Source organism: Drosophila elegans, unplaced genomic scaffold, assembly GCF_018152505.1.
Source record: "Drosophila elegans isolate 14027-0461.03 unplaced genomic scaffold, ASM1815250v1 contig_476, whole genome shotgun sequence".
Classification (NCBI taxonomy): Eukaryota; Metazoa; Arthropoda; class Insecta; order Diptera; family Drosophilidae; genus Drosophila; species Drosophila elegans.
In genome coordinates, this window is record NW_024545863.1 from 26,494,208 (window position 1) to 26,519,090 (window position 24,883).

The following is a 24,883-nucleotide window of genomic DNA, read 5'->3' on the forward strand; positions in this document are numbered from 1 at the left end:
GAAGCTATGTGATATAGTCGTCCGATTTTGATGAAATGTAAACCGTAGTTCTGAAATAATTAACCAATACTATATGTTGAAGAGCTAAGAAAAAAATTAAAAAACAGCTAAATTATAATTTTTTTTGTATTTATTTTTCCGATTGTTCCTATGAGAGCTATATGCTATAGTCGTCCGATCCGGCTCATTCCGACTTATATACTACCTGCAATAGAAACATAACTTTTGGGAAAGTTTCATGCAGATAGCTTTAAAACTGAGAGACTAGTTTGCATAGAAACGGACGGACAGACGGACATGGCTAGATCGACTCTACTAGTGATGCTGATCAAGAATATATATATAACGGAGAAGGAGTGTTTTCATGGTCTGCCATTTCGATTGCGCAGTAAGTCCCGATCGCGCCAAGAGCCCAATTCAAACTGACTACCCTTCAAATACCAGAGCTCATCTTCTTGCAACTTCTTGCTCTCCGGTTCTCTCTCTCTCTCTTGGGCGACCGGGCCTCACTCGACGACTACGCCACTCTAAAAGAGATCTGGCAATGCCGTCGCGCTACGAGTAGAGCAGGAATTCCTAGAATCCATGTTTTACCAGGAACCAGCGGCTTATGCCAAGCGACAACCAAATCGGAGCGCCAAATAACTTTAGCGTTCATCGAATTCAAATATTTCTGAGAACTGCGACACGGCCTTCCTGACCTCCACACGTCCTCGTGTATGCGTGGTCATGACCCATTAAGCTTTACAACAAGCAGTATTCCTTTCAATTTTTTATTGACATTAGCTTCTAATCCAAATCATTCAATTATTTCATAAACATACAACCAATAACAGCGTTTCTTGTTATATCTCAACAATACTCATTTTCACAATTTCTCTTTATTTCCAATTGGACACCAACTCGTCCTCCTGACTCCCGCCACGTATCCACACAGGATCATGGTGCAGTCGTATACACATATACTCCCGCCACGCATTCACACAGAATCGTGGTGCAGTCTCACACAATTGTTCTTGCCAAGCATCCACGTAGGATTTACACATACGCTCCCGCCAAGCATCCCCATAGGATCATGGTGCAGCCGTATACACATACATATGCTCCCGCCACGCACTCACACAGAATCGTGGTGCAGCCGTATACACATTTGACATTCGGAGCTAATTATTTTCATCAATCGAACGATCAAATTCTTCATCTATTTCTGCAAGTATTTGCGTATCAGGTAGAGACCGTAAATGTTCGTGTGCATATTTATACTGCCGTTTACTAGTTAACGACTTTAGTTTATATCTGTCTCCCTCCAAAACTTCAATAATTTCAAATGGCCCCTTAAATTTAGGATCTAGCTTCGTTTGATTTCTCTCTTCATTTTCAATCAAAACATAGTCACCAACCTGGTGCTTTACAATCTTTGCTTTGTTTTTATCAAATCTCTTTTTATCGTAATTGGCGTTCCGATCAATGTTTTCTTTGGCTTGCGCTCTAATTTTGTCCCTATCTATTACCTCCTCTTCTTCTGTAATAGGCAACAAACCGAATGGCCTTCCTTCCCTGCCGATCATTAATTCCAAAGGACTTACTTTGGTGACACGGTTAATCGTACTATTAATAGCTAACTGAACTTCTAATAGCGCATCTTGCCAGGAGCGCTGGCTTGTTTCGACTGCTGTAAGCATACTTTTAAGCGTACTCATTACGCGTTCAACTTGACCGTTAGATCGGCTGGCGCCGGTGGCAATCAAATGTAGGTTAATTTTCTGGGAAGAGCAAAACTCGCGGAATCCGGAACTGGCAAAAGATCTACCCTGATCGGCAATCACACGCATTGGCAAACCAAACAACGAGACAACAGATTTCATTGCTCTCACACAGTTTTCCGTATCTAAACTCAAAGTGTGATACAAATATACGAACTTAGTAAAGGCGTCTATAATAACAATGACATACTCTTTTTGGACATTCTTGCCACTCAATTTCCCTGTAATATCGATATGCAGAGTATGCCAAGGTATATCTATTTTTGGAATCGGATGGAGTTCTGCCTGCGCTTTACCTTTAGAGCCTTTTGATATTTTGCATGTAATGCAATTTTCTACGAAACGCCTAACATATTTTGACATGTGGGCAAACCAATAGTGCGCATAAACTTTATCTAATGTCTTCTCCCAACCCAAGTGCATTACAGCTTCGTGTACGTGGTTTATTACAGCCCATCTGTAAGCTCTGGGTATTACGGGCAGACAGCGTGTTCTTCCGTTGCGTTGGATTTTTCGATGAAGCATACCTTTTCTCAACTCATAAGTTTTTAGTAAATATTCCTCTAATTCGTCGTTACGTAGCTTTTCGATTATTTCAGAAACTTCTGGATCGCGCTGTTGTTCGGCGAGTAGCCAGTTGTCGGAGATCTCGGTTAAATTTATGCGCTTCTCGACTACCTTTTCTAATTGGGAGTCCTTTTGGACGGGTAGAGGATTCCGAGACAGAAAATCAGCATGAGCCATTCTCTCCCCTTTCCTATATTCAATGCGAAACTGAAAAGCCTGTAAGTACCCCCACCACCGGTGTACCCTCGGCGTCAATGTGGTCTTGGAACGACTAGCCCTTAATGAATCGCAATCCGTAAAAATCACAAATTCGAGACCCTGCAAATAATGCCTGAAATGTTTAACGGCGTTCACCACTGCGAGAGTTTCTAAATCGTAAGAATGGTATTTGGACTCGACTGGAGTTGTGCATTTACTAAAATACTCGATTACATACGGCTTTTTATCTATTCGGTGCATCAAAATGGCACCATAACCAACCATACTTGCATCTGTATGCAACTCGACAGGGTGTTTGGGATCGAAGATGGTCAATACTGGAGAACTTGTCAAAATTTCTATTATTTTCTGTCTAAGTTGTTCATATTCGTCTTTCCATGTAAGTTCCTTGCATTTTTGAGAAGTTAGTAGAAATAATGGTTTTAATAACTCTGAAAATTTTGGCACAAACTGCCGGAAGTAGGAAGCCAATCCTATGAATTGTCTTAACTGAGGTACCGTCTGAGGAGGTGGTAGTTCCACAAGTGCTTTTATTTTGCGACCATTTGGTCGTATTTCTCCCGCACTAACTTCATACCCTAGGTAATTTATTTTCTGTGTGAGGAATGTACACTTGTTTATGTTAAATGAGAAACCGGCTTCCATTAAAATTTTAAGGACTTCATCTAATCTTTCCATTGCCTGAACTTTCGTTTCTGCAACTATCAAAACGTCGTCAATATAAACAATAACATAGGTATGGGTTAATGGTCCCAAAGCATTAATTATTGCACGTTGAAACACCGATGGAGCGTTCTTTAACCCAAATGGCATGGCGAGAAATTCATACTGCCCCTCGGGCGTTACAAATGCCGTCCGTTCGACCGAGTCCGGGTGAACTGGAATTTGATAAAAGCCACTAGCCATATCTAAGCAAGAAAAGAAACTAGCTCCCCTCATACGGGCTATTTGGTCAGCTATAAGTGGTAACGGGTATTTATCTGCCACCGTATTTGTGTTTAGTTCCCTGTAGTCTACGCATAAACGATCTGAACCGTTCTTCTTCTCGACCAGCATCATAGGACTAGCAAAAGGGGAACTACTAGGACGTATAACTTTTGCAGACAATAATTCGTTAATCATTTCCCTAACATTAGCCTTTTCTTCTTCACTAAGTCTATATGGGCGACGCTGAACAGTCTTATGTGGATCAATGGGCCGTATGCTGAGCAGCCCTGTTGTTACTCGTGTGTGTGGAATGCCCTCTATAAATGATTTGGAATATTTTTCTAATATTTCACTTAATTTTTCTTTATCAAGCTCACTTAAATCTTTATTAAAATTAAAACGATTTTTCAGATTTAATTCATACGACAGTGCTTGTACCATTTTAGGCTTATAAATAACAAATTTATTTGCTTCAATTACGACTCCGAAGCCTTGACTTAAAATATCTCTTCCAATAAGAATATCAAAATTCATAAAAGTATCCATAATAACGTGAAACAATATTTCAATAAAATGTTCGTTTATATTAACATTACAAATTATCTGTACTGTGCTCCACACCGGTTCGTTTCCGATGCCCCTTAAAACCACTGTGCTAAACTGACGCTTTCCTTGTAACTTCGCTGCTACACTTTCCTTTACAAGAGAACATTCAGCGCCTGAATCAAAACAAAATGGAATAGACTCACCAAATTGTTTCAAAACTCCCTTTGGTTCTATGGCCACCAAGTTTACTCTTTTGTTAATCTCGACTTCCTTGAGATTATGTCGATTACGTGGGCATTCCGAAGCATAGTGCCCGAACTCCCCACATTTGAAGCAGGTCCTGTTGTTGACTGCGCGTTGTTGTTGTCCTGTAGTTGAGGTGGTCCGTTGTCTCTCGTCCGTTCGCCTTTTTTGACAATCCGCAATCTTATGGCCAAGACGCCCACAGTGATGACACTTCACTAGAGATGGTAGTTTCATTTTCTTCCTTTCGACTTCGTTTCCAAAGGATTCGTTGCGTTTTAAATACGCATACGTCTTTAATTGTTGCTGCAGATCGTTGCGGGTTTTAACAGCGCCCGTAAACATTGACTTTAAAAGGCGAGCATCAACGTTTGAAAGATGCGTCAAAACGATGGATACGATGAGCTCTTCCAATTCAATTGATTTGAATTTTGACATGAGCGACGTCACCAGGCGGCTTCCGTATTCGGGTTAATTCTCTCCTGGATTTGGACGCCCATTAAAGATGTTCATCAACGTCGCTGCCGGGGTCTCGATACCAACGAATCGTTGCACAAACAATTCCTGGAATTGCGGCCATGTCATGCCGCTGAAACAAATTTGCGCCAACCACTGGGAAGCACTTCCTTGCATAGCTTTGCTGAGTGCCATGACAAGAGCACTGCCTTGTAGATTGTTTTCAGCAAATATTAATGCAACTGTATTACACCACGCACTTGCATCCGCGCCCGCACTATCAGGGTCGAATTTCGGCAATGATATGGAATTCGGTTTAACTTCCGTTAATGGCACTCGCGGTGTGTTCATTGATTTCACAAGTTCCAACAAGGCACGATTTTGAGCTTCTAATGCAGCTATAACACTTTCATTGTCCTGTGGCAAGGCCGATCCCACTTCTGATAACGGAGAAGGAGTGTTTTCATGGTCTGCCATTTCGATTGCGCAGTAAGTCCCGATCGCGCCAAGAGCCCAATTCAAACTGACTACCCTTCAAATACCAGAGCTCATCTTCTTGCAACTTCTTGCTCTCCGGTTTCTCTCTCTCTCTCTTGGGCGACCGGGCCTCACTCGACGACTACGCCACTCTAAAAGAGATCTGGCAATGCCGTCGCGCTACGAGTAGAGCAGGAATTCCTAGAATCCATGTTTTACCAGGAACCAGCGGCTTATGCCAAGCGACAACAAAATCGGAGCGCCAAATAACTTTAGCGTTCATCGAATTCAAATATTTCTGAGAACTGCGACATATAGTTTATAGGGTCGAAAAGTCTCCTTCACTGCGTTGCAAACTTCTGACTGAAATTATAATACCCTCTGCAAGGGTATAAAAATTCTCTTATCGAAGAAGAAATTCAAGCTTTTCAGTGGGTGAAAAATCAATTTCAAGATAAATTGATTTTTTCAATATTTCCACTCAATTTATTGAATGTCAACGTCAAAGGTTTTTTGACGGATAAACAAATTCGTGAAAATGTCGATCTCTAGTTAGACAAAAAGTAACTTCAAACATAAATTGGAGGTTTTCAGCGAGCAAATTAGGATTCCGAAGTAGCTCAGTTGGTTAGAGCACTCCACGCGAAATTGAGAGGTCCCGGGTTTGCTGGCTCGGATGATAATTATGGTACACACCTCTTTTGCTTTCTTCCAATTATCGAATTTCACTTTCACCAAATGATCTAAAGGTTGTGACCCTTTGTCACCTCTTACAGCAAATGCTACACACGGAACACAAAATGCACCATGATGCAATTCTGAGTAAGCAAGCCAGGAAAATTCAATAAAACCATTTGTAACAAAATTTTAATTTTCGAGTTTCGAATTTTTGCAGCAATGGAAAAAAGTAATTTTTTGGCGGAACCCAAGCATTTGTTAATAAGTCCAGCCTCTGAGATTCACTAAGTCTGATGCCAATAAAATTTCCGACGTCGTGTTTATTTACGTTGTTTAACGTTTTTGTTGCCTTCACTACATGAGCTTTGATCGCCCGTATTTTCACTACCCGATGCAGCGTACCGAGGTTTTTCACGGCTGTTTCGACAGATGATTGCGCTTCTTCATTGTCTTCAGTTTTTGGAGGTTTGCAAAATGGTTTTACAGGTACTAAAAATCGCTTCATTTTAATAGAATATAAACGAAATGCATACTCGAAACTATTATATGCAGCTGATGCAGCGCCGCAGCACGTAGTAAACTGGGAGGCACTGTGACTGTCTGAAGTATCACTTGGAGGTCGCATGATTGGTCGGTCCGTTAGAAGCGCTGGAGTTATCATATTTTCCACGAACCCACCTGATGAACAACAAACCGGCAGGCAGACGCCAAAACTGCGTAAATCCTGGCAAACGCAGCGACCGCTGGCAAGCTAAAAGATTCCAGGAAGAATTTGTCGGTTGACAAGAAGTCAACAGTATTGAACATAATATGCTGTACTGCACAGTCAGAAGAAAAATGTGTTTCTTTTTCAATTTTGAGATTATATCATCTTATAATTCTCAGAGCCAAGGGGGGGATTGATCCCCCTGATCCCCCCCTATCTACGCTACTGGTTGTAATGGAAAATTCTTTATTAAAATCGGGATACTGTAATAATGTTGGTTTCATCAGTTGTTTTTTTTAGGTACTCGAAGGCTTTTTGACATTGATCTGTCCACTCGAATTTTACATTCTATTTGCATAAACGCGTTGAGTCGTGAAAAATCGGAAACATTTTTATTGAATCTTCTGTAATAATTGCAGAATGCAAGAAATCTTCTAGCGCTATCTCCGTCCGTTGGAACTGGCTATTTTTCTATGACCTCATATTTCTTGTTGTCTGGTAAAATACCTTTGTCAGTACACTTATGTCCAAGGAAAGTCACTTCGTGTCTGCAAAATGTGAACTTTTCTGGGTGCAATTTAAGGTTGTGTTTCCTGCATAAATCAGAAACGTTTGTGAGGTTTTTAATCATATGCTTTTCTGAACAACCGATGACAATTAGGGCATCCATATAATAGAATGCCTGTGAAGTGAATAAATAATAAAATATTTTTTATATTTTTGTAAAGGTAAATGGAACAAATATAAAAATCCGCATACTTTGTTTAAATGTTATTTTAATGATAATAATTTTAAATTTGAATTGTGCCAATATCTTGGATTATAAAGAATTGCTTAAAGACAATTACAATCGTTAAAGACAATTAAAATTACACTGCGTATAATTCATCATAACATTCTAAACAAGTGTCCTAAAAGCTCTCTCCTCTGAAAAGCAATCGTCGGTAGGGTATGCAAGCACAATCCGCTCGCAAAACATCGACAAAAGCTGATTGAGGTTTTTTTTTGAAGTTTGAAGTTTTCTCAACCACTGAGGAGCAGTCGGTGTTTTAAGTGACACGACTGCGATATGCTCTGTATCCATCTCAGTGGACTGATTTCTATTAATTCGAATACATACATATATGTAAAACTTTTTACTGCTTCCACTGATTTGAATTTGTAAACAAAAATAAAATGTATGCTGAAATATCAAAAAATATATTATAACATATAATATTCATATTTTGATCATAACCCAATAGTAAATACGCCCATATTCTTAGGGTACCAAGTTTGAAAAGTGGCAAAAGACAAAATATTCATGATGCGCCGAAATGAAATAAACGCACACATGCTCCCGTGTATGAGAATGCATGATCACGCATACATACAAAGGCGAATTCAAGCGCAGGGCAGCCTTCTTCAAAAAGCGCCTCTCTGCGACTGAACTCGTGCAATGAGTGCGCGAGCATAAAAATGAGAATGAGAATGAGAGAGCAAAAAACCCGAATGCACACGAAGTGCAGGGGCCTGCTGCTGAGAGCCCGGGGGGCCTCCCGCTTTCAATTTTTTTGTGTCCAAATTCGTTGTATGAAATGACCAGTCTATATATTGTATGGTTAGTGGTATAAGCCAATCGTTTTCTGGTTTTAAGTCTATTTGACAATTATATTTTTTCATGAAGTCGATTCCATTTATCCCATCACATGGAATTGGAAAATCTGTTGTAACTAAATAAAAATTATGTGGGATGGCATAGTTGTTTGAAAGGAGTTCTATTGAAGTTAGTTCCTTGGAGTTGGTTGTTCCTTCACCAACACCTGATGTTTGAATAATATTTGTGTGATCTACGTTAAATGAATCTGAATTTTCTCTTATTAACGAAATATCTGCACCAGTATGAACTAATAATGTGTATAATTTTTTAGTTTGTTCATTCTGAAGTGAAACAAAAAAATTGAAATTAAGGTTGATTGTATGAACCGTTTGTTTTACGTTTGTTTCTTTTTAAGGGAGTCTACGAGTTTTCCGGCGTAGCTTGTACATTATTATTATTATTATTATTACTTTTATTATTATTATTATTATTATTATTATTATTATTATTATTATTATTATTATTATTATTATTATTATTATTATTATTATTATTATTATTATTATTATTATTATTATTATTATTATTATTATTATTATTATTATTATTATTATTATTATTATTATTATTATTATTATTATTATTATTATTATTATTATTATTATTATTATTTTTATTTTTATTCTTATTATTATTATTATTTTTATTCTGTTTGCGTTGTCATTAAGTTTTCGTATTGGTAGTGACCATTGTAGTCCTCCACGTGCGTATAATATGGACTTCGCGTTGCCCGTCATTTCCGTACTACATTGTATATACTACGTGATGGCATCATTCATTGTGGTAAAGTTACCAGCTTCTAGAATTGTTTTTAGTCTACCATGCTCACAGTTTTTAACCATTGTTGTGTTGGCTTCTTTTGTGCTTAACTAATCAGCATGTTCGGCTGACAACCCTTCATCGATATACGAAGCTGCAAGAAGCTTTCGTAAATTGTCTATTTCATTGGTACATTTCTCAGCAGCTTTTTTTATACCCTTGCAGAGGGTATTATAATTTCAGTCAGAAGTTTGCAACGCAGTGAAGGAGACGTTTCCGACCCTATAAAGTATATATATTCTTGATCAGCGTCACTAGTAGAGTCGATCTAGCCATGTCCGTCTGTCCGTCCGTCTGTCCGTCCGTCTGTCCGTCTGTCCGTCCGTTTATATGCAAACTAGTCTCTCAGTTTTAAAGCTATCTGCATGAAACTTTCCCAAAAGTTGTCTTTCTATTGCAGGTAGTATATAAGTCGGAACGAGCCGGATCGGACGACTATAGCATATAGCTCCCATAGGAACAATCGGAAAAATAATTGAAAAAAATTTATAACTTTGCTGTTTTTTAATTTTTTGTTTAGTTCTTCGACATATAGCAATGGTTAAATAATTCAGAATTATGGTTTAAATTTCATCAAAATCGGACGACTATAGCATATAGCTCCCATAGGAACAATCGGAAAAATAATTGAAAAAAAATTATAACTTTGCTGTTTTTTAATTTTTTGTTTTGTTCTTCGACATAAAGCAATGGTTAAATATTTCAGAATTATGGTTAAATTTTCATCAAAATCGGACGACTATAGCATATAGCTCCCATAGGAACAATCGGTAAAATAATTGAAAAAAAATTATAACTTTGCTGTTTTTTAATTTTTTGTTTAGTTCTTCGACATAAAGCAATGGTTAAATATCTCAGAATTATGGTTAAAATTTCATCAAAATCGGACGACTATAGCATATAGCTCCCATAGGAACAATCGGAAAAATAATTGAAAAAAATTATAACTTTGCTGTTTTTTAATTTTTTTTTAGTTCTTCGACATATAGCAATGGTTAAATATTTCAGAATTATGGTTTAAATTTCATCAAAATCGGACGACTATATCATATAGCTCCCATACAAATAATAAAAATATATAAAAGAACAATCAAATAATTAAGCTGCAAATCGTCATAGCTTCAATGTTTTTAAACATATACGCAAGTAAATCATAATTTTAATGTTTTCAAAAATATTTAATTCTTGCGATAGCTGCAAGGGTATATGAACTTGTTTTAGTCATTTCAGCCTTTAGTACATCGGATGTTTCACCGACGACATTGGCTTCCAGCTTCGCAATTATTGCCGTAATAGCGGTTTCATTTTGCCTAGTATAAGGTTTAGCCTACTATTTTCGACTTAATTACTTCGATAGCCAGGTGTTCAAATGGTTCTATTTTTAAGTCGACCAATTTGACTGCTGTTATGAACCTTCGTAGATACAATTTTTGGCCACTGAATTCGTGTATGGCGCTTGATATACCTTTAATATATGCCCGCTGGGCAATGGTTTCGTCTGCCATTATGGTGGGCTTGGATTCTATTAAATCCAGGTCTGAATCTTTAGTATCCTCTTCCTGTGTTTTGGGTATTGTTAACACCGCAGGGATAGATAGATCATGTAGATCGGTTTCTTCTAACTTAGTTTCTTCCTCTACCTTAGAGTCGGAGCTTTCTGCGTGTCTGACTAAGTTGGTTCAGGGTTATTTGATTCAAGTTCTTCACTTGGATCTATTGTCAGAGGGGTGTTTAAAATTGTTGGTATAGCTATATCCAATTTATATCTCTCTCTGACTGTTAATAAGCTCGAACGTAACTTGATCAATAATTTTGATACCTTTGGCCAGTTGATTTTACTTATTATTTTTCTATTTTCATGCACTAATATTCTTGCCTCATTATGTTTTCATGTTTTCTTATTGTATCTTGTTGTATTGGCTTTTTTGGGCTTAAACTCTTATAGGATTTTATAAAAGCGTCTTTTATTTTATGGATATGGGTAGTTAATTCCTAACATTCCATACTAAGGTTTTTTGTAAATAATAATAAATAATAAATATTCATATTGTTTTATAACTGATTTTACGAAAACGCCTGGAGTTGTTGATAATACAATTTCTTTTTGTTTTCTTGAGCAATGAATCATTGGTGAAAAATCTAACCTGACTAAATCAATGTAACTGTATTCGTGCTCTAATACGCTCCTTGGAGTCGTTGAGACCAATTTTATAATTCTATGTGGAGAATTTGTGTCATTCCTATAGACCTTTGTAACAGCATCTAGAGTGTTAATTTTTAGTTATTTAAAGAAAAAATAAGAAGGATATTGGGAATTATTGTAAGATGAATGAATATGTTAATATATATTTGTTTTATATTGATTAATGCCAATAATGATCGCAATTATGATGGGCAAAGTCGTCCAAGTCGTTTCCTTGACTTTGGAATCTTTTGAGTAGGCACTTATTGTGAAATGTATATAATTTTAAAAACGCATTTGCTAACATAATAACTGCTATTATTATTGTGATCATTTCTGTGTCAATTTTTTCAGATTCGATCTTATTTACAACGACTCAACGCTACCACTTTGGTGTCTACTAAACCCATTTTGGGTGTTTCATAATTTATGCCAATTATATGTGGTTTTTTTTAGCGATTTATTATTAATGTGCCATGTAATTGTTATTGCCATTGGCTCTTGAAGAAAAAATGATGAAATTGTTTTTTTTTTTTTTTTTTTTGAATTGAATTTTATATTAATTTTTTTTAAAAATTTTAGTAATTTGTAATTTTCTATTTTGTTTTTAATTAATTTTTCGTGTGGCTTTACGGGTCATACTTCTAACTGGGCAGAAAGGGTTCCGCTCAGTTTTACAAAAATTATATAATATTATTAAAAAAAATATGCATCGCAGTGAAATTAAAAAAAATTATGCATCGCAGTGCAAAAGGTATTAAAATATTTCTCCGGTGCTCCCCGCGTCAGCTGGTCGTCGCCGGCTTGGCTTTACTGACGCTCCTTCGAAGGCAATCCGCCACTTGCGCTGTTGTTTTGGCTGCTTCCAATAAAGTATCTTCTGGTGTTTTCACGCTTGTTGAGATCTCTGCTGCTGTTGTCCCGAGCCTAGGAGCTCAGGCGGGGCCGGTGCCGGTCTTCGCACTGGTCTTCTTCATGCATGTGTTTCTGCATGCTGCGGTGTCTAGTGGTCCAGGGCAGTCGTTCGGGCAGACGTCAGGTTTCTTCGGCACAGGCTTTGGAGATCAATAAATCACTATTAGTTATTTTTTCATTTATAACTTTAATATTTGCTGAATAAGTCGCGGTATTTGGCTTGCGTAGCTGGAGGAATTCTTTTAAATAAAAGTTCAGCAGTTAATTTTTCTGCTGCTGCCCATGTGGGCGGCGTATTTGTGTATAATAGCCACTTAATTTGAGCTATTCTTTTATTTATATTGTTTTTTGGCCTCCGCGTTTGCCCATTACTCGCACTCTAATCACTCAGACTTTTGATTTTTCCATCCTATTTGCCAGTTTCCCGCGTTGGTAGAAGGAGCGGATTTCTGTTTCCTCGGTAATGGTCAGCTTCTCTCTTTTCTCCTTTGCCAGTGTTCCAGGTTGTTATTCTTCCATATATCCTTGTTAGTTTCAGGTCCCCCCGGACCATGTTATGGTCGCCATAAAGTATCCTCTTTGATCATAATTGAAATATCAAGTTTTTAAGCTAAATTTGTTTCTTTATTTTGTAGGAGCAGCAATGGTGCCGCTCCAACGTTTATATGTTTTCTGATTTTTACATTATTATTTTAATTGTGATCCGTTCGTGTTACAATTATGCGATCGCTATGTAGTCCAAGGCATAGCGATCGGTTCTGTTTTGGCCACTTGGGTTTAAGACTGGGACATTTGTATTATGTAAACAGTTACAGTGTATACCCTTTAATTACTTTTGGTACAGTAGGTTTACAATATGTGTGCATAATACAGCAGATTGTTTAAATCCGTTTGGTGGAACAGAGTTTTACGTCATCGGCGTACATCATAACATTGGAAGAGAGAATAACTTGCGGCTAGTCATTTATAAACATCCCTAACAGAAGGGGTCCCAGATGACTCAGGAACAGAAGAGAAGGAAGACTTGATTGATTGAAAATGATGAAAAACGTCATCTTCGCTGATTAAGGGCTTAAATAAACAGTAAGAGTGCGGAAGTGAGTAAGGATAGACTGAGTTATTGTCGGCGTTAACAGATGAATGTGTAGACTGGAAAAAATTTGCAAATAAGTTTGCAATAACGAACACATTTAAAGCTGAAACGGTGTCAAGATGAAGATAATGGAAATTGTTGAAATTTTTTTGCTTTAATTAACAAACTTATAAAACTGCTTGGGGTTATCGTGCAACTCGACTCTGCAACGATTAGGCTAATTCTTGTAGCATTGGGAATTAAGAAACCAGAGCGCGGAGTTAGGTATCTACTTGCATCCCCGACCTCTTAAATTTCTTAAAAAGTCTGGACTTAAGCCAAGGAGGCTTGTGAGAAACTTCGGCTGAGGGAAATGAAGGATCATAAATATCAAAAACGGAACCGAGTAAACCGTAAAACCGTTCTACAATGTTTAAATGATCATCGTTTGAATCCATAAAAGACCAATTCACTCCAGATAAATTATGATTCATTTCAGTAAAATTGGCTTTGCGAAAGCAACGAAAATAAGCTGGTTCTATTTTAGATAATAACATCAAGGAAATGGCAGGCAGTTTAAAGTCGCCCATAGCAATATAATCTATTGGTCGTTATTGCTAAGGGTTGAGTGAATAATCTGAATTTGAGCCAAGTGCTGCTGGTATACATATATCAGACTGGGGTGGAATATACAGCATGAGACGCAAATAAAATATTCATGAACGATAATACGAACAGCAAAAAACTCTAAATACTCTCGACGTCGATTATCGGACTTTATTCTGAAACCAAGCCGGTCTTTACGGCAATAAGAACACCACCAACAAGAAGTATTTTACGATCACATCTATAGATGACATAGTTTTCCGCAAATATTCTTCAGTCGGACACTGAGGAATTAAGCCACGTTTCAGAAAAAACAATCACATTGGCATCAAAAGAGACACTATTGACATGCAGTTTACTAAATTTGTCCAATAAACCACGAACATTCTGATAGTGCAAGGAAATTAAATAGATTAGTTTTTTGGATCTCTGGTTGAAGGTGTTAGAGGACCGCGAACTTAAGGAATTAAATTCTTTACGTACTCGTGAACAATGGTATGCATCGGCCAGATTGAAATATCGAGGAATTTATTAATATGTACGTCAGAAATTCCAACCTTAAACGAAGACATCTGAAACTGAACTTAAATACGGAAACGTATTATGTGCAACGCCAACTAATGGCGCCGATTTCTTGGGCGCAAATCCAGACATTGCTGACAATGTTGGTCCAGGTGAGTTGGTATAAGCAGGCTGCGGTACAATAAGTGGACGTTGATGAAGAGCACCCAGAGCCGTCGCCGAGGCAACAGTCGGTAAAGTTAATGCTGCATCCTGCCTCTTGCCCGCACCAACTTACGTTAAGGAGGAGGGGGAGGAACTACGCTGGAGTCGTAAAGTTCTTTGTCTCTGGAAGAATTCAATTGTTATAAGGTAGAGGACAACTACTATTTTTAGAATTTTGGACAAGACTTGGCACCTTTAAGTTTTTAAAGTGGGATTCGGCAGAATTGAATTAATCGCGAGGCTCGCGAAATTCAGATGAAAGGCCATGAAATCTAAGTGAGTTTGCCACATCAACGATTTCATGTCGACTTCGATGTGCCTGCAGCTCGGACACGTCCACACGCCCCATCTCAACCCAGCTATGTTGCGCCACGTTATCACAAATCCAACAACAAATTAAAGGTTGACGGGAAGTTATTTTATTGTTGTGAGCGCAGGAAATTGCACAGCATGAACTCATCATGGAAATTGTTTATACAGATTGGACAAGATCGGTATAAAAAAACATATACATATTTGCAGCGGAGAGCCGATCAAAACAATAAGCGAAGAGCGCAGTTAAAAGCTTTTTGTCAAAGCTCTACACCGGGAATATCAGGTGCGTGTGGTTGTTCAGCAGTAAACGTTTTGAGAGCAATTGCAACAACAACAACAACAAGGCGTCGCACAAGTAATTGGTGAAATGCAATGCACAAAAACGGGACAGCAAAGTGAATTAGGAATTATTTCACTGGTGTTGATTGCGAAATAAAAAGACACTGCCTTTATCTAAAACAATCCAGTTTTTTGTATTGATAAAATTCACAGAACATCAACAATTTGAAAAAAAAATATGGTGAAAATGAATATTTTTAAAGTTTGATTCCTTTCTTTTCTTAGAAAATTCACATGTATGTATGTATTTGCATTGCAACTGTGATTTATGAATCGTGCTAAGTTTCCACATTCCATGGCATCCATTATCGTTTCCATGTCGATTTGATACAGCTAATAACTACCAATTTTAATCACTTCGTACTTTGTTTCTCTAATATCGGCAACGTATTTAATAACCATTACATCTGCAGCTATAGGCGTCATTGATAATAATCCCCATTCATGAATCGCCGATTTGCCATAGCGCGTCTCGTGATGTGCCAGGCATTTTTAATGGTAATCACTGTGGACGACCGCCCAAGGAAACTACTATATATGTATAACCGAAATAATGCGAATCAGTACAGAACAGACCGGTCTTAAAAAATAAGATAGCAATCAGGTGTCGCTTTTATAAGAGTTTATACATACTAAGACTTTTTGATAGTCAATTGGTTCAGGAGTATGGGAGGTGTGGGAACCGGCACCAAGGAGCTAAGCCAGCGATGACGGTTGTAGGAGAGCGAGGCTCTCTCTCTCTTCCTAGACCTTGGATCACTGTTCTCAACATAATTAGTTTAGTTTGATTTTGGCACTCGCAGCGGAAGGAGAGTGAAAATAAAGAACATTTATAAAAGACAATCTAACGTGATTTATTGAGTTGTTACAGGAGGCAAAGTGCGAAAGAAAATGTTTCAAATATTGAAGATAGGCACAAATCAGCCTTATTACTTAGCACTTCCAAGGATGGGTGCCAATTATGTATATAAAAATAAAGTACAAGACTCCACGTGCAGACGTGTAAACAATTTTCTCTGAAGACTGTCGCCGGCACAGTTAATCTGTAAATATTTTTTTTAAAAAGAATAAATAATAATTGGCATTAAATCTGACATGAAAGGGTTTTTGAAGTTGAAGGGGCGATACATTTTTATTATGAGAACAAGCTCTGAATCATAATAATTGTCAAAATATCTGATATTAAATGTTTTTTGTGTTGAAGGTTCGATATTTTCATTATGGGAATCATCTATATTGGCTTTGGCGTGATGGTAATTGTGCTAAATCTCGAACACCCAATTTGTAAAAGACTTCAGTTCGAGCAGATCCAATCTTATGTAATCAGCATCAGTTTATCATCTTTTCTACGTATCTTTGGTTGCGCATGCCATAAAGATCAGTAATTAGTACGTAGCATTCTAGAAAAATTGTAAGCTTATTATAAAACCATATTTTATTAAGAAAAATAACTTACGCATATGGCTCTTCTGCAAGTGCTTCGAATTGCTCATTTTTACAATGGTAATGTCTACCGATTCGATGCCATTGATTAGGGAAGTGAATAAAATAACCATTTCCTTTTTCTTATCACGAGCCTTGTAAAACTAATACGGAACAAAAGTTGCCGTTTTGCGTGACAATGCGTCCAAGGTATTTGTAAATGTTGCTATTTTAGTCTTCACATTTGACATCCACGGTATTGATTCTTCCTTTTTCCTTTCAGTTCGACTAGAATCTTTTTGAGGTCTTCTAGGGCATGATCTTGTCGTTTGGTCGAAATCAGGAAGAATGGTCTCCAGATCTGTTTTCAAAATGGTTTTGTTTTCGAATAACCTTTCAGATGGAACATCGTTAAAGTAAACTGACTTTGCGTGGCACGGCAATGAATAACAATACTCTAGCGCAACCTGGCTAGCCTGCGATGCTTGGCTGGAGCCACCGTCTGAAGAGGCTGGTGATTGCGTACCTTTGTTTTCGTCCTTTCAATTTGCGCACAATTTGTAACAACCATTTGAAGTTACAACACCCTTTAATTTGGCGTCCTTTTCGTTGGTAATTTCGTGTTAATTAATTAATTTATATTAAAACTTGGACTCTTTTGAGGGATTGATATATCTTGATTTTCTTCAATCTTAATATTTGGGGACTTTCCGCTTTCTTCAGAACAAGACGTTGGCCGGATTTCACCCAAAGCCTTTTCGGTCTTCTTCTCTTGTTCCTCTAAAAATTCTCTTTTAATTTGAACCATGTATTCGGTTTTTCTTTTTCTCTTTTTTGATAAAAAACATTTGAATTTTCTTTGGAAAACATTGCTGAATCATCCAATTGAGACAAGAATATCAATTGAACATTGTTTGCAAAAAGTGTAAAATTAAATAAATATATTTAATTCAACCTTTGATCATTTTTTATTGAATGTTTGTTCTAAATGTAACTATTTACAGTTTTATAGGTATTTTATATAAGTTGGTCTTACATGGCTAAAGTTCTAAGATCTATTATAATGCTATAAACTAACAGAAACTCCATCCCTCTTTCGCAATTTTAGAACAAATCTAACCTTGTTGATTTAAATCAAATTGCAAATTTTTTTTTCAGGTTACACATTAAAAAATTGTCTAGGAAAAAATCGCTACTATTTATATTTACATGAGCACCCACTTTTAATATATAACATAAAAATCGATTCGCGTGCTTCAGAATATTTAATTCACAGTTGCTAATTTTAAAATGTAATATATATATTTAGGTTTTAGTTAAGTGTACCCCGGCATCCTTGGGCGCCACATAAACATGGTATTTTTTCTTCTTCCAATGGAAATTTATAATCGTACGTTATTTCTTCGTTGATACCAATCGGTTGCTTTGAATATATAACTATCTTTTTTTCAGACTCGATGGTAATGACCTTAGCGTAGCAGTTCGGCTATAATAATATTAGAAAAAACGTACTTTATTATTACATCAATTTTTTATTAGTAAATGCACATATACTTACATTGCAACTGTGATTTATAAATCGTGCTAAGTTTCCACATTTAGTAGCATCGATTATCGTTTCCATATCGATTCGAAACAGATAAGAACTACCAATTCCAATTGCTTCGTACTTTGTTTCTCTTAGATCAGCAACCACGGGGCGAATCATTTGACCAACGTATTCAATTACCATTTCATCTGCAGCTATAGGCTCCATTGCAAATAATCCCCAATCATGGATCGCAGATTTTGCAAACTTAAGCTGTTTTTTCCGAAACTTGAGCTGATTAAATTTTAGAAGCTCAGACTCACCCATAGAACCAAAAGCTGTCAACAGTCGGCGCTGGTTTGAGCGCGCTTCTCGGGATATGCCTTGCATTTTAGATATTAATTTATTATGGTGATGGTTGGTAAGGGCTGTAGGTTCATCACTACGATCTTCATTATGGGAATCATCTGTATTGGCTTTGGCGTGATGGTACTTGTGTTTAGCCTTTTCTCGTACATCCAATTTGTAAAAGCCTTCAGTTCGAGCACATCCAGTCTTATGGCGCATCAGTTCATCATCTTTTCTACGTTTCTTTGGTGGTGGTGGCCAAAAGGATCGGTCAGTAGTACAGTGATCTACCCAATGGGTGTTATTTAAAAACATTCTAGAAAAAACGTGACCTTATTATAAATTTACATTTACAAAAAAATAACTTACGCGTATGGCTCTTTTTGCAAATGGTCCGAGTAGCTCATTTTTATAAAGTTAATATCTTCTGCATCGATGCCTTTGGTCAGGAAAGTGTATAAAATAACCATTTCCTCATTCTGATCACGAGCTTTGTACATCTCATACGGAACGAAAGTTGCTGTTTGGCGTGACAATGCGTCCAAAGCATTTGTAAATGTTGCTATTTTAGTCTTCACATTTGACATCCGAGGTATTGAATCTTTCTTTTTCCTTTGAGTACGACTAGAATCCTTTCGAGGTCTGCCTGGGCCTGATCTCGTCATTTGGTCGACATCAGGAACAATAGTCTCCAGATCTCTTTCCAAAATGGTTTTATTATCGAATAACCTTTCGGATGGAATATCGTCAAAGGAAACCGACTGTGCATGGGGAGGCAACGAATAACAATGCTCTAGCGCAACCTGGCTTGCCTGCGATGCTTGGCTGGAGCCACCGTCTGAAGAGGCTGGTGATTGCGTACCTTTGTTTTCGTTCTTTGAATTTGCACACAATTTGTTACAACCATTTGAAGTTACTTGACGCTCTCTATTAGCTCCCATTTCGTTTTTCATATTTATGTTATGGAGAGGCTGAATATTTTCAACGAATTGATTTAAATTAAAACTTGTGCTCTTTTGAAGAATTGTTATATCTTGATTTTCTTCATTTTTAACATTTGGGGATGTTCTGCTTTCTACTTCAGTACAAGACGATAACCGGATTTCATCCAGAGCCTTTTCGGTCTTCTTTTCTTGTTCCTCTAAAAATTCTCTTTCAATTTGTGCCATGTATTCGGTATTTCTTTTTCTCTTCTCCTGATACTCTCGTTCCTCCTCAGAGTCGCTGTAAATTCTATCATATTCGAAAACGGACTTTTGTTTAAAATCATCTTTTCTTTGAACAGCCTCTTCATTGTAGTCCGGAGGCGGAACAGGGGTAAGAGAGCGGCGACATTCTTCATTATTTTTTGGAGTTGTTCTTAGTTCTGTGGAGTCAATCTCGCTTTCGTCCAATCCAAAGCAACTATCTTTACTTATATCTTCGAGATCAGACGGAATAGATGACATTTTTTTTTCCTGTAACGCAGGCAACAAAGTCTTTAATTTAGTACTTTCATTATCTTCGTCGGTATCGGAATAAATATTCATTTTTTTGGAGCGAACTCGTTTTGCTCTTTTGTATTCGTCACAGTCCGAATAGACAATTTTCATGTCAATATCTTCAATAACAGTTAAACCGGTCCGGCTTCTATTCCTATTGATTTTTTTCCGTTGATTAAGATTCCTTCGATTATATTCTTCAAGACTATCTTCTTCACTAGTTTTTTCCTTTTCAGCACATTCGTTGCCTTCGTAATCAGCTTCACTAGATGAGGATAAAGATGATGAAGAAAAGAAACTTGAAGCACTTCCCTTTCTTTTTAAATTTAATCCTGATGTATGCGATTTCGTATCAGAATCTTGGTTCAAAACTTGACCCTTTAAGTTTGAAAGTGCCGTGTCAGAACTTCCCATGTTAGAATCTTCCTTTTCAGAGTCCGAACGTTGAACCATTTCCTCTTGGTCACTTAGATCTCTTTCCAAAAAATTCTCTAGGTTTGGAGTAGGACTCGGAAGTTTTCGTAAGCGCCGAAACGAAGGTAACTTGGGCATTGCTGCCCTTAAACCAATACTTGAGAACGATTGAAAATCGGAAATTTCTCGTTGTGCATTAAAAAGCTGATTATTGTCAGAAGGCTTCTCCGTATACGGTGTTTCTTTAAGGGAATTTGAGTTTTTAATAAAGGAGGACTCTGAAATTTCGGGTATAGGTTTCGATCGAGCTTTTATTGAATGATCGTCCCACCATGTCTCAAAATTTTTGAACGCAATTATTTCAATCATACGCTTATTTACATCTCTCTTTAAAATCTGTTTTAGCTCTTCGACAATATAGTTTATAACCTTTTTAACTTTTTGTCGTAGCTCGTCATTCTGATCTGTAACAATAGTCATATGATAGTTATAAGGCTCAGTAAAGGAATCCAAACTGAATGAACCAATTCCTGTCAAGAACCCGGGTTGTATGTAGGCGGATTTAGGAAAACATCTGTTAGTTAAAGAAGAGTCCGGCGGGAAACCGGAAGGATAATGTCCATAACCAGATGCATGGTAATAATAAGAATGGTGATCTGTTGTATTTTGATACATGTAGGACGATGAAATAATAGGTTTCTTATATTTTTCATCCTCCAAAGTCAATAAATTTTGAATGGGATCCTCATGAGAAGATAAGCTCGATAAAGACATATTGTCATCATTTTTTTCTCTTTCAATTGTAAAACTGTGTTTAGACCTTTCCTTTTTGACTGTTATTTCTTCGTCACTTGATATATCACTTGCTCCATTTGGTTGTTGTAGAACTTTCATATTTTTGTCGTATGACTTTTTCTTGTTCTCTAAACTAACTGAATCAGAAATACTGTCAAAAGATACATCTGGTTTGCCTTTATCCGTTTCCGAATCGCTACTATCCATTTGAAGAAAAGGTGGTGCATTACCAAAAGTCTTTCCTTTAAATATTAGGGCTATCCGAGTATCTAAATCTACGTTCCCTGTTTCTGTACTTTGTTCTGACACTGTATTAATTGGAGTCAAAGAATTAATGTTTATCTTTTTTGGCGACTGAGGTTTTGCGCTGGCAACATTTTTATCAACTATTTGTTCATCGTCATCCCAATTTTCTTCCGCTTCTGGTGGCGGTGGAGGAGGTAGAAGAGGCTGAAAGTTAAGCTGGGGCGCAGTCCAACTTCTATGATCAGACCATGTCTGAATATTTTCATTAGAAGAGTACGAGTAACTATTACATCCGTAGCTCTCGTCATGTGAACTAGATCCTGAAAGTCCTGAATAGAAATTAGATTTTGTGTTTGAAGACCTTCTAACATCAGATTCGGTATGTTCATGCATGGTGTACCGGTTATTGTACTTTAGACTGGCTCGCTCCCTTCTATTGTTGTCAACAGATCGGTCGCGTTCTCTTTCACGGTACTCTCGATCTTTCGATGAGTTGTATCGATGTTCCCTTTTATCTCTGGGTTGATCTCGTGCTTTGTCGCGAGATCTTCTACAGTCACGAAATAAATCGCGCTCCCTCGGACAACTGTAGTCGCGTGGCCGTGGATCGGAGTTTTTAACTCTATCTCTTGCAATAAACAATCTATCACGAGAAATTTCAGGGCTTATATCTCTAGAACGCCGACGGTAGATACAGCGATCTTGCCTTACAGAAGTTGGGTACTTTTCTCGCATTTCACGCTCACGATCGTAACTTCGCTCTGATGAATGTCGACTACGGTTGCGATCTCTTTCCCTTTCCCTGTCCCGATCCCAGTTTCTATCCTTACTGCGTTCTCCTATGCTGTAAACACAATTAAGAGGATCGGTAGAATCCTTTTTAGCATATCCGTGCTTTATCTCGCCATCGTGGGACGCAACGTGTTGCACATTTGATTGGGGCGTTACAATTAATGGTTTCGCCACAACCGGATTTGTTAGGTTTTCAATAGTTTTCTTTAATATTGCACCAAATGGGTCGCAGAACACATTTAATATCTAAAATAGTAAAATTAAAATGTGATAAACATCTATACAAATATATTCGCCATACCTTTCCCATTACAGATTTTTTATTGTATTTCTCAACAAACTGTCTTGCTCCCTTTGCACTTTCAAAGACAATTCGAGCGATGCCCATATGTTTGTTTGTCGTTGGATGGTGGTAAATACTTATTTCATCAGACGTTCCACATTTGTCCAGCATATTAGAAAGAAACTGCTTGTCGATGTTATCATTGAGGTTAACCAGAGTGACTTCGATAGCGGGTGGCTGGCCGACGTAGTCCGAATCAATGACAAATCTGCTTATAAAACGATGGATTAGTTTCAATTTTGAGACAAGGTTAGTAATCTTACCTAGGTATTAAAAGCATAAGTGGTTCAACTGCCCTGGCGCGTATTCGAACAAGAGGATTCCGAGGATCCCTGGGCGTTATTGTTGGATATGTCGGGTCTCCTGGCACGACGCCATCGTAACGATAGAGTTTGGCGCCACATTTTACTAACTGTGGATCAGCTAGCAGTTTAAAGTTTCCGTGCATTTTAGCGTTGGACAGGGTCGAAACATTGTTGCTGCCGGTATTGTTGTTTAATGTATTATCACGAATGTCCGGCATCTGCATCAACGATGTGTTCGTTAGGTCAGCAATTTATAACATTCGTCTACCTGAAGGTTGAACTCCTTGACACACGTAGCCGCAGCTAGTTTATTCTGCTTTTCTCTAAGAACGCCAATCGCCACGTTCACGGAACCTTCATAAGATGGTAAACACTTTTAACAGTTCTTAGATTTTGCTGTAATATGACATTTTTTACCTAATACCACCATTAGACACACAGTAATAGATTATTTCATCTTTCGGGTTGCCTTAAATACGCAGCAACCACAATTTTTCCAGGGCTTTGCTTTGCGTTGATAAGTAATATAGTCACAGGCAAACTGGCTGAGTCTTATTGTGGACCGAACGACCCCTTTATCCAAGCAGCTCTTCTAATCAGAGAGTAGAATCCCTGCATTTCTACATTTCATTGTTTTATTCAGACAATACATAGAGCCCATAAATATCGCACTATATTACAAATCAAAACCAAAATACATAGAAAAACGAGGTTTACTACATGTAGGGCTGATATCATAACGTGATCGATATTTTCATCGATTTCTTACGACTACTTATAATTCTGAAGTTAAATTAGCTATAGACTGATTCCACTGCAACATATTTATATTTCTCGAGTGTGGGCCGCTCAAGGGCTCCCATGCATCTTGAGCTTTGATTTTTAAGGAGTTGTGCTCAGCTGCAAATCAAAGTAAGAGAGAGCTGTTTTAAAAAACCGAACTCTGTGGGAATATATGTTTCACACCTTAATTATGGCCAAGGCACCATCCACCATACATCCAAAGTCACAGTGGCGTATATTGAATTTTTTGAGTGGGTCTTTAACTCCATAAATTTTTTTTTTACAATTACTGTTTCCTAGTTTTATTCGATTATAATGCTGTGGATTATAAATATATAAATATTTATTTATTTATATATATACAAATATAATATAAATGTAAGTTATAAGTTATAACCTATTCACAATATAGTATTTTTGGAGGAACGATGGGAAGTCAGCGAAAATGTAATATTTGAAATCACACTGCCATCGACTGCCGTAATATCTTTCTTTTCCCAGTAGATCTATTTTGTTTAAATAGTTTAATTTTCTTAAACTGAGAAACATGCAAGGGTATAGTTTATTAAAAGTCCAGTTTCACAGAGCCCATCCAATCGAAACGGTTGGGATTTTTGATAGATGGTGGACTGGGGCTCCCACCATCCACCGTCCATCAAAAGCCACAGTGCCGTATGCTGAATTTTTTGAGGGGGTCTTTCACTCTATAAAACTCTTTTAGAAGTACTTTTTCCAACTCGTATTTTATAGTTATGCTAAGAACTGTGCACTTTTTCCACACAGTCTATCCGTTGGAAACGGTTGGAATTTTTGACAAATGAGAAAATCCGATTTCCAAAGAACACATCCACCTTCCAATTCCACCTGATCTGAACAGCTTTAGCTCGTCAAAACATAAACAAAGGCAACAGGTCAATCATTTTTGTTTATGTTTTGTTGAGCCACAGGTGCTCAGATCAGCCGTTATCGGAAGGTTGATGGTGGATGTGCTCTGTGGAAACCGGAGTTTCACTTTTTTTCAAAAATCCCAGGAATGGGAAGAGGATTGCACCGAACAAACATCGACTAACTATCGCATAAATTAGTCCGTCAAACTCAATTAAATTTTGGAACTGCCAAACCCTATGGATTTTCCGTTCAACGGATGATGGAAGGTGAATGGATCCCTGTGAAATGGGGCTTGTATTTGTTAAATGGATTTCTGAATTCAAATTGCTGTCTTGGGTGAGCG

At 37.5% G+C, this 24,883-nt stretch overlaps 2 protein-coding genes and 2 long non-coding RNA genes across 5 annotated transcripts; 1 reads left to right on the forward strand and 3 right to left on the reverse strand.

The window, feature by feature from the left end:
• Window positions 1–3,632: 3,632 nt before the first annotated feature.
• On the reverse strand, window positions 3,633–4,647 carry LOC108145566 (zinc finger CCHC domain-containing protein 9-like). The gene is made up of 2 exons (XM_017271077.2): window positions 4,226–4,647; window positions 3,633–4,172 (listed from the first exon to the last, which is right to left on the reverse strand). Exons 1-2 carry the CDS (start codon window positions 4,608–4,610, stop codon window positions 4,132–4,134), a joined length of 426 nt encoding a protein of 141 aa, XP_017126566.2. The 5' UTR covers window positions 4,611–4,647; the 3' UTR covers window positions 3,633–4,131.
• A 1,094-nt stretch (window positions 4,648–5,741) lies between these two features.
• LOC121467599 lies at window positions 5,742–6,835 on the forward strand. Of its 2 annotated transcripts, XR_005977659.1 has the most exons (4): window positions 5,742–5,886; window positions 5,975–6,020; window positions 6,094–6,362; window positions 6,429–6,835. It is a non-coding gene; the product is annotated as an uncharacterized LOC121467599 (long non-coding RNA). The 2 variants fall into 2 exon arrangements; XR_005977658.1 differs by lacking the exon at window positions 5,742–5,886 and having other exon boundaries at window positions 5,963–6,020.
• Window positions 6,836–14,326: 7,491 nt separating this feature from the next.
• LOC108139256 lies at window positions 14,327–15,274 on the reverse strand. The gene is made up of 2 exons (XR_001774164.2): window positions 14,735–15,274; window positions 14,327–14,664 (listed from the first exon to the last, which is right to left on the reverse strand). It is a non-coding gene; the product is annotated as an uncharacterized LOC108139256 (long non-coding RNA).
• Window positions 15,275–17,863: 2,589 nt separating this feature from the next.
• LOC108139259 (histone-lysine N-methyltransferase SETD1) lies at window positions 17,864–23,604 on the reverse strand. Its single transcript, XM_017261947.2, has 6 exons — window positions 23,287–23,604; window positions 22,828–23,223; window positions 22,523–22,772; window positions 18,863–22,467; window positions 18,176–18,809; window positions 17,864–18,103 (listed from the first exon to the last, which is right to left on the reverse strand). The coding sequence occupies exons 2-6, from the start codon at window positions 23,091–23,093 to the stop codon at window positions 17,930–17,932; spliced, it is 4,929 nt and encodes a 1,642-aa protein (XP_017117436.1). The 5' UTR covers window positions 23,094–23,223; window positions 23,287–23,604; the 3' UTR covers window positions 17,864–17,929.
• Between the last annotated feature and the right edge of the window lie 1,279 nt (window positions 23,605–24,883).

Bases quoted from the DNA above. Each gene is read 5' to 3' on its own strand.
- LOC108145566 (XM_017271077.2), bottom strand. From the start codon at position 4,610: ATGTTTACGGGCGCTGTTAAAACCCGCAACGATCTGCAGCAACAATTA. The intron at 4,173-4,225 runs GTGAGTCTATTC...TCTCTTGTAAAG, and splicing joins GGGAGTTTTGAAACAATTTG to GAAAGTGTAGCAGCGAAGTT.
- LOC108139259 (XM_017261947.2), bottom strand. From the start codon at position 23,093: ATGCAGATGCCGGACATTCGTGATAATACATTAAACAACAATACCGGC. The intron at 22,468-22,522 runs GTATGGCGAATA...TTACTATTTTAG, and splicing joins AAAAATCTGTAATGGGAAAG to ATATTAAATGTGTTCTGCGA. The intron at 18,810-18,862 runs GTAAGTTATTTT...CGTTTTTTCTAG, and splicing joins TTGCAAAAAGAGCCATACGC to AATGTTTTTAAATAACACCC.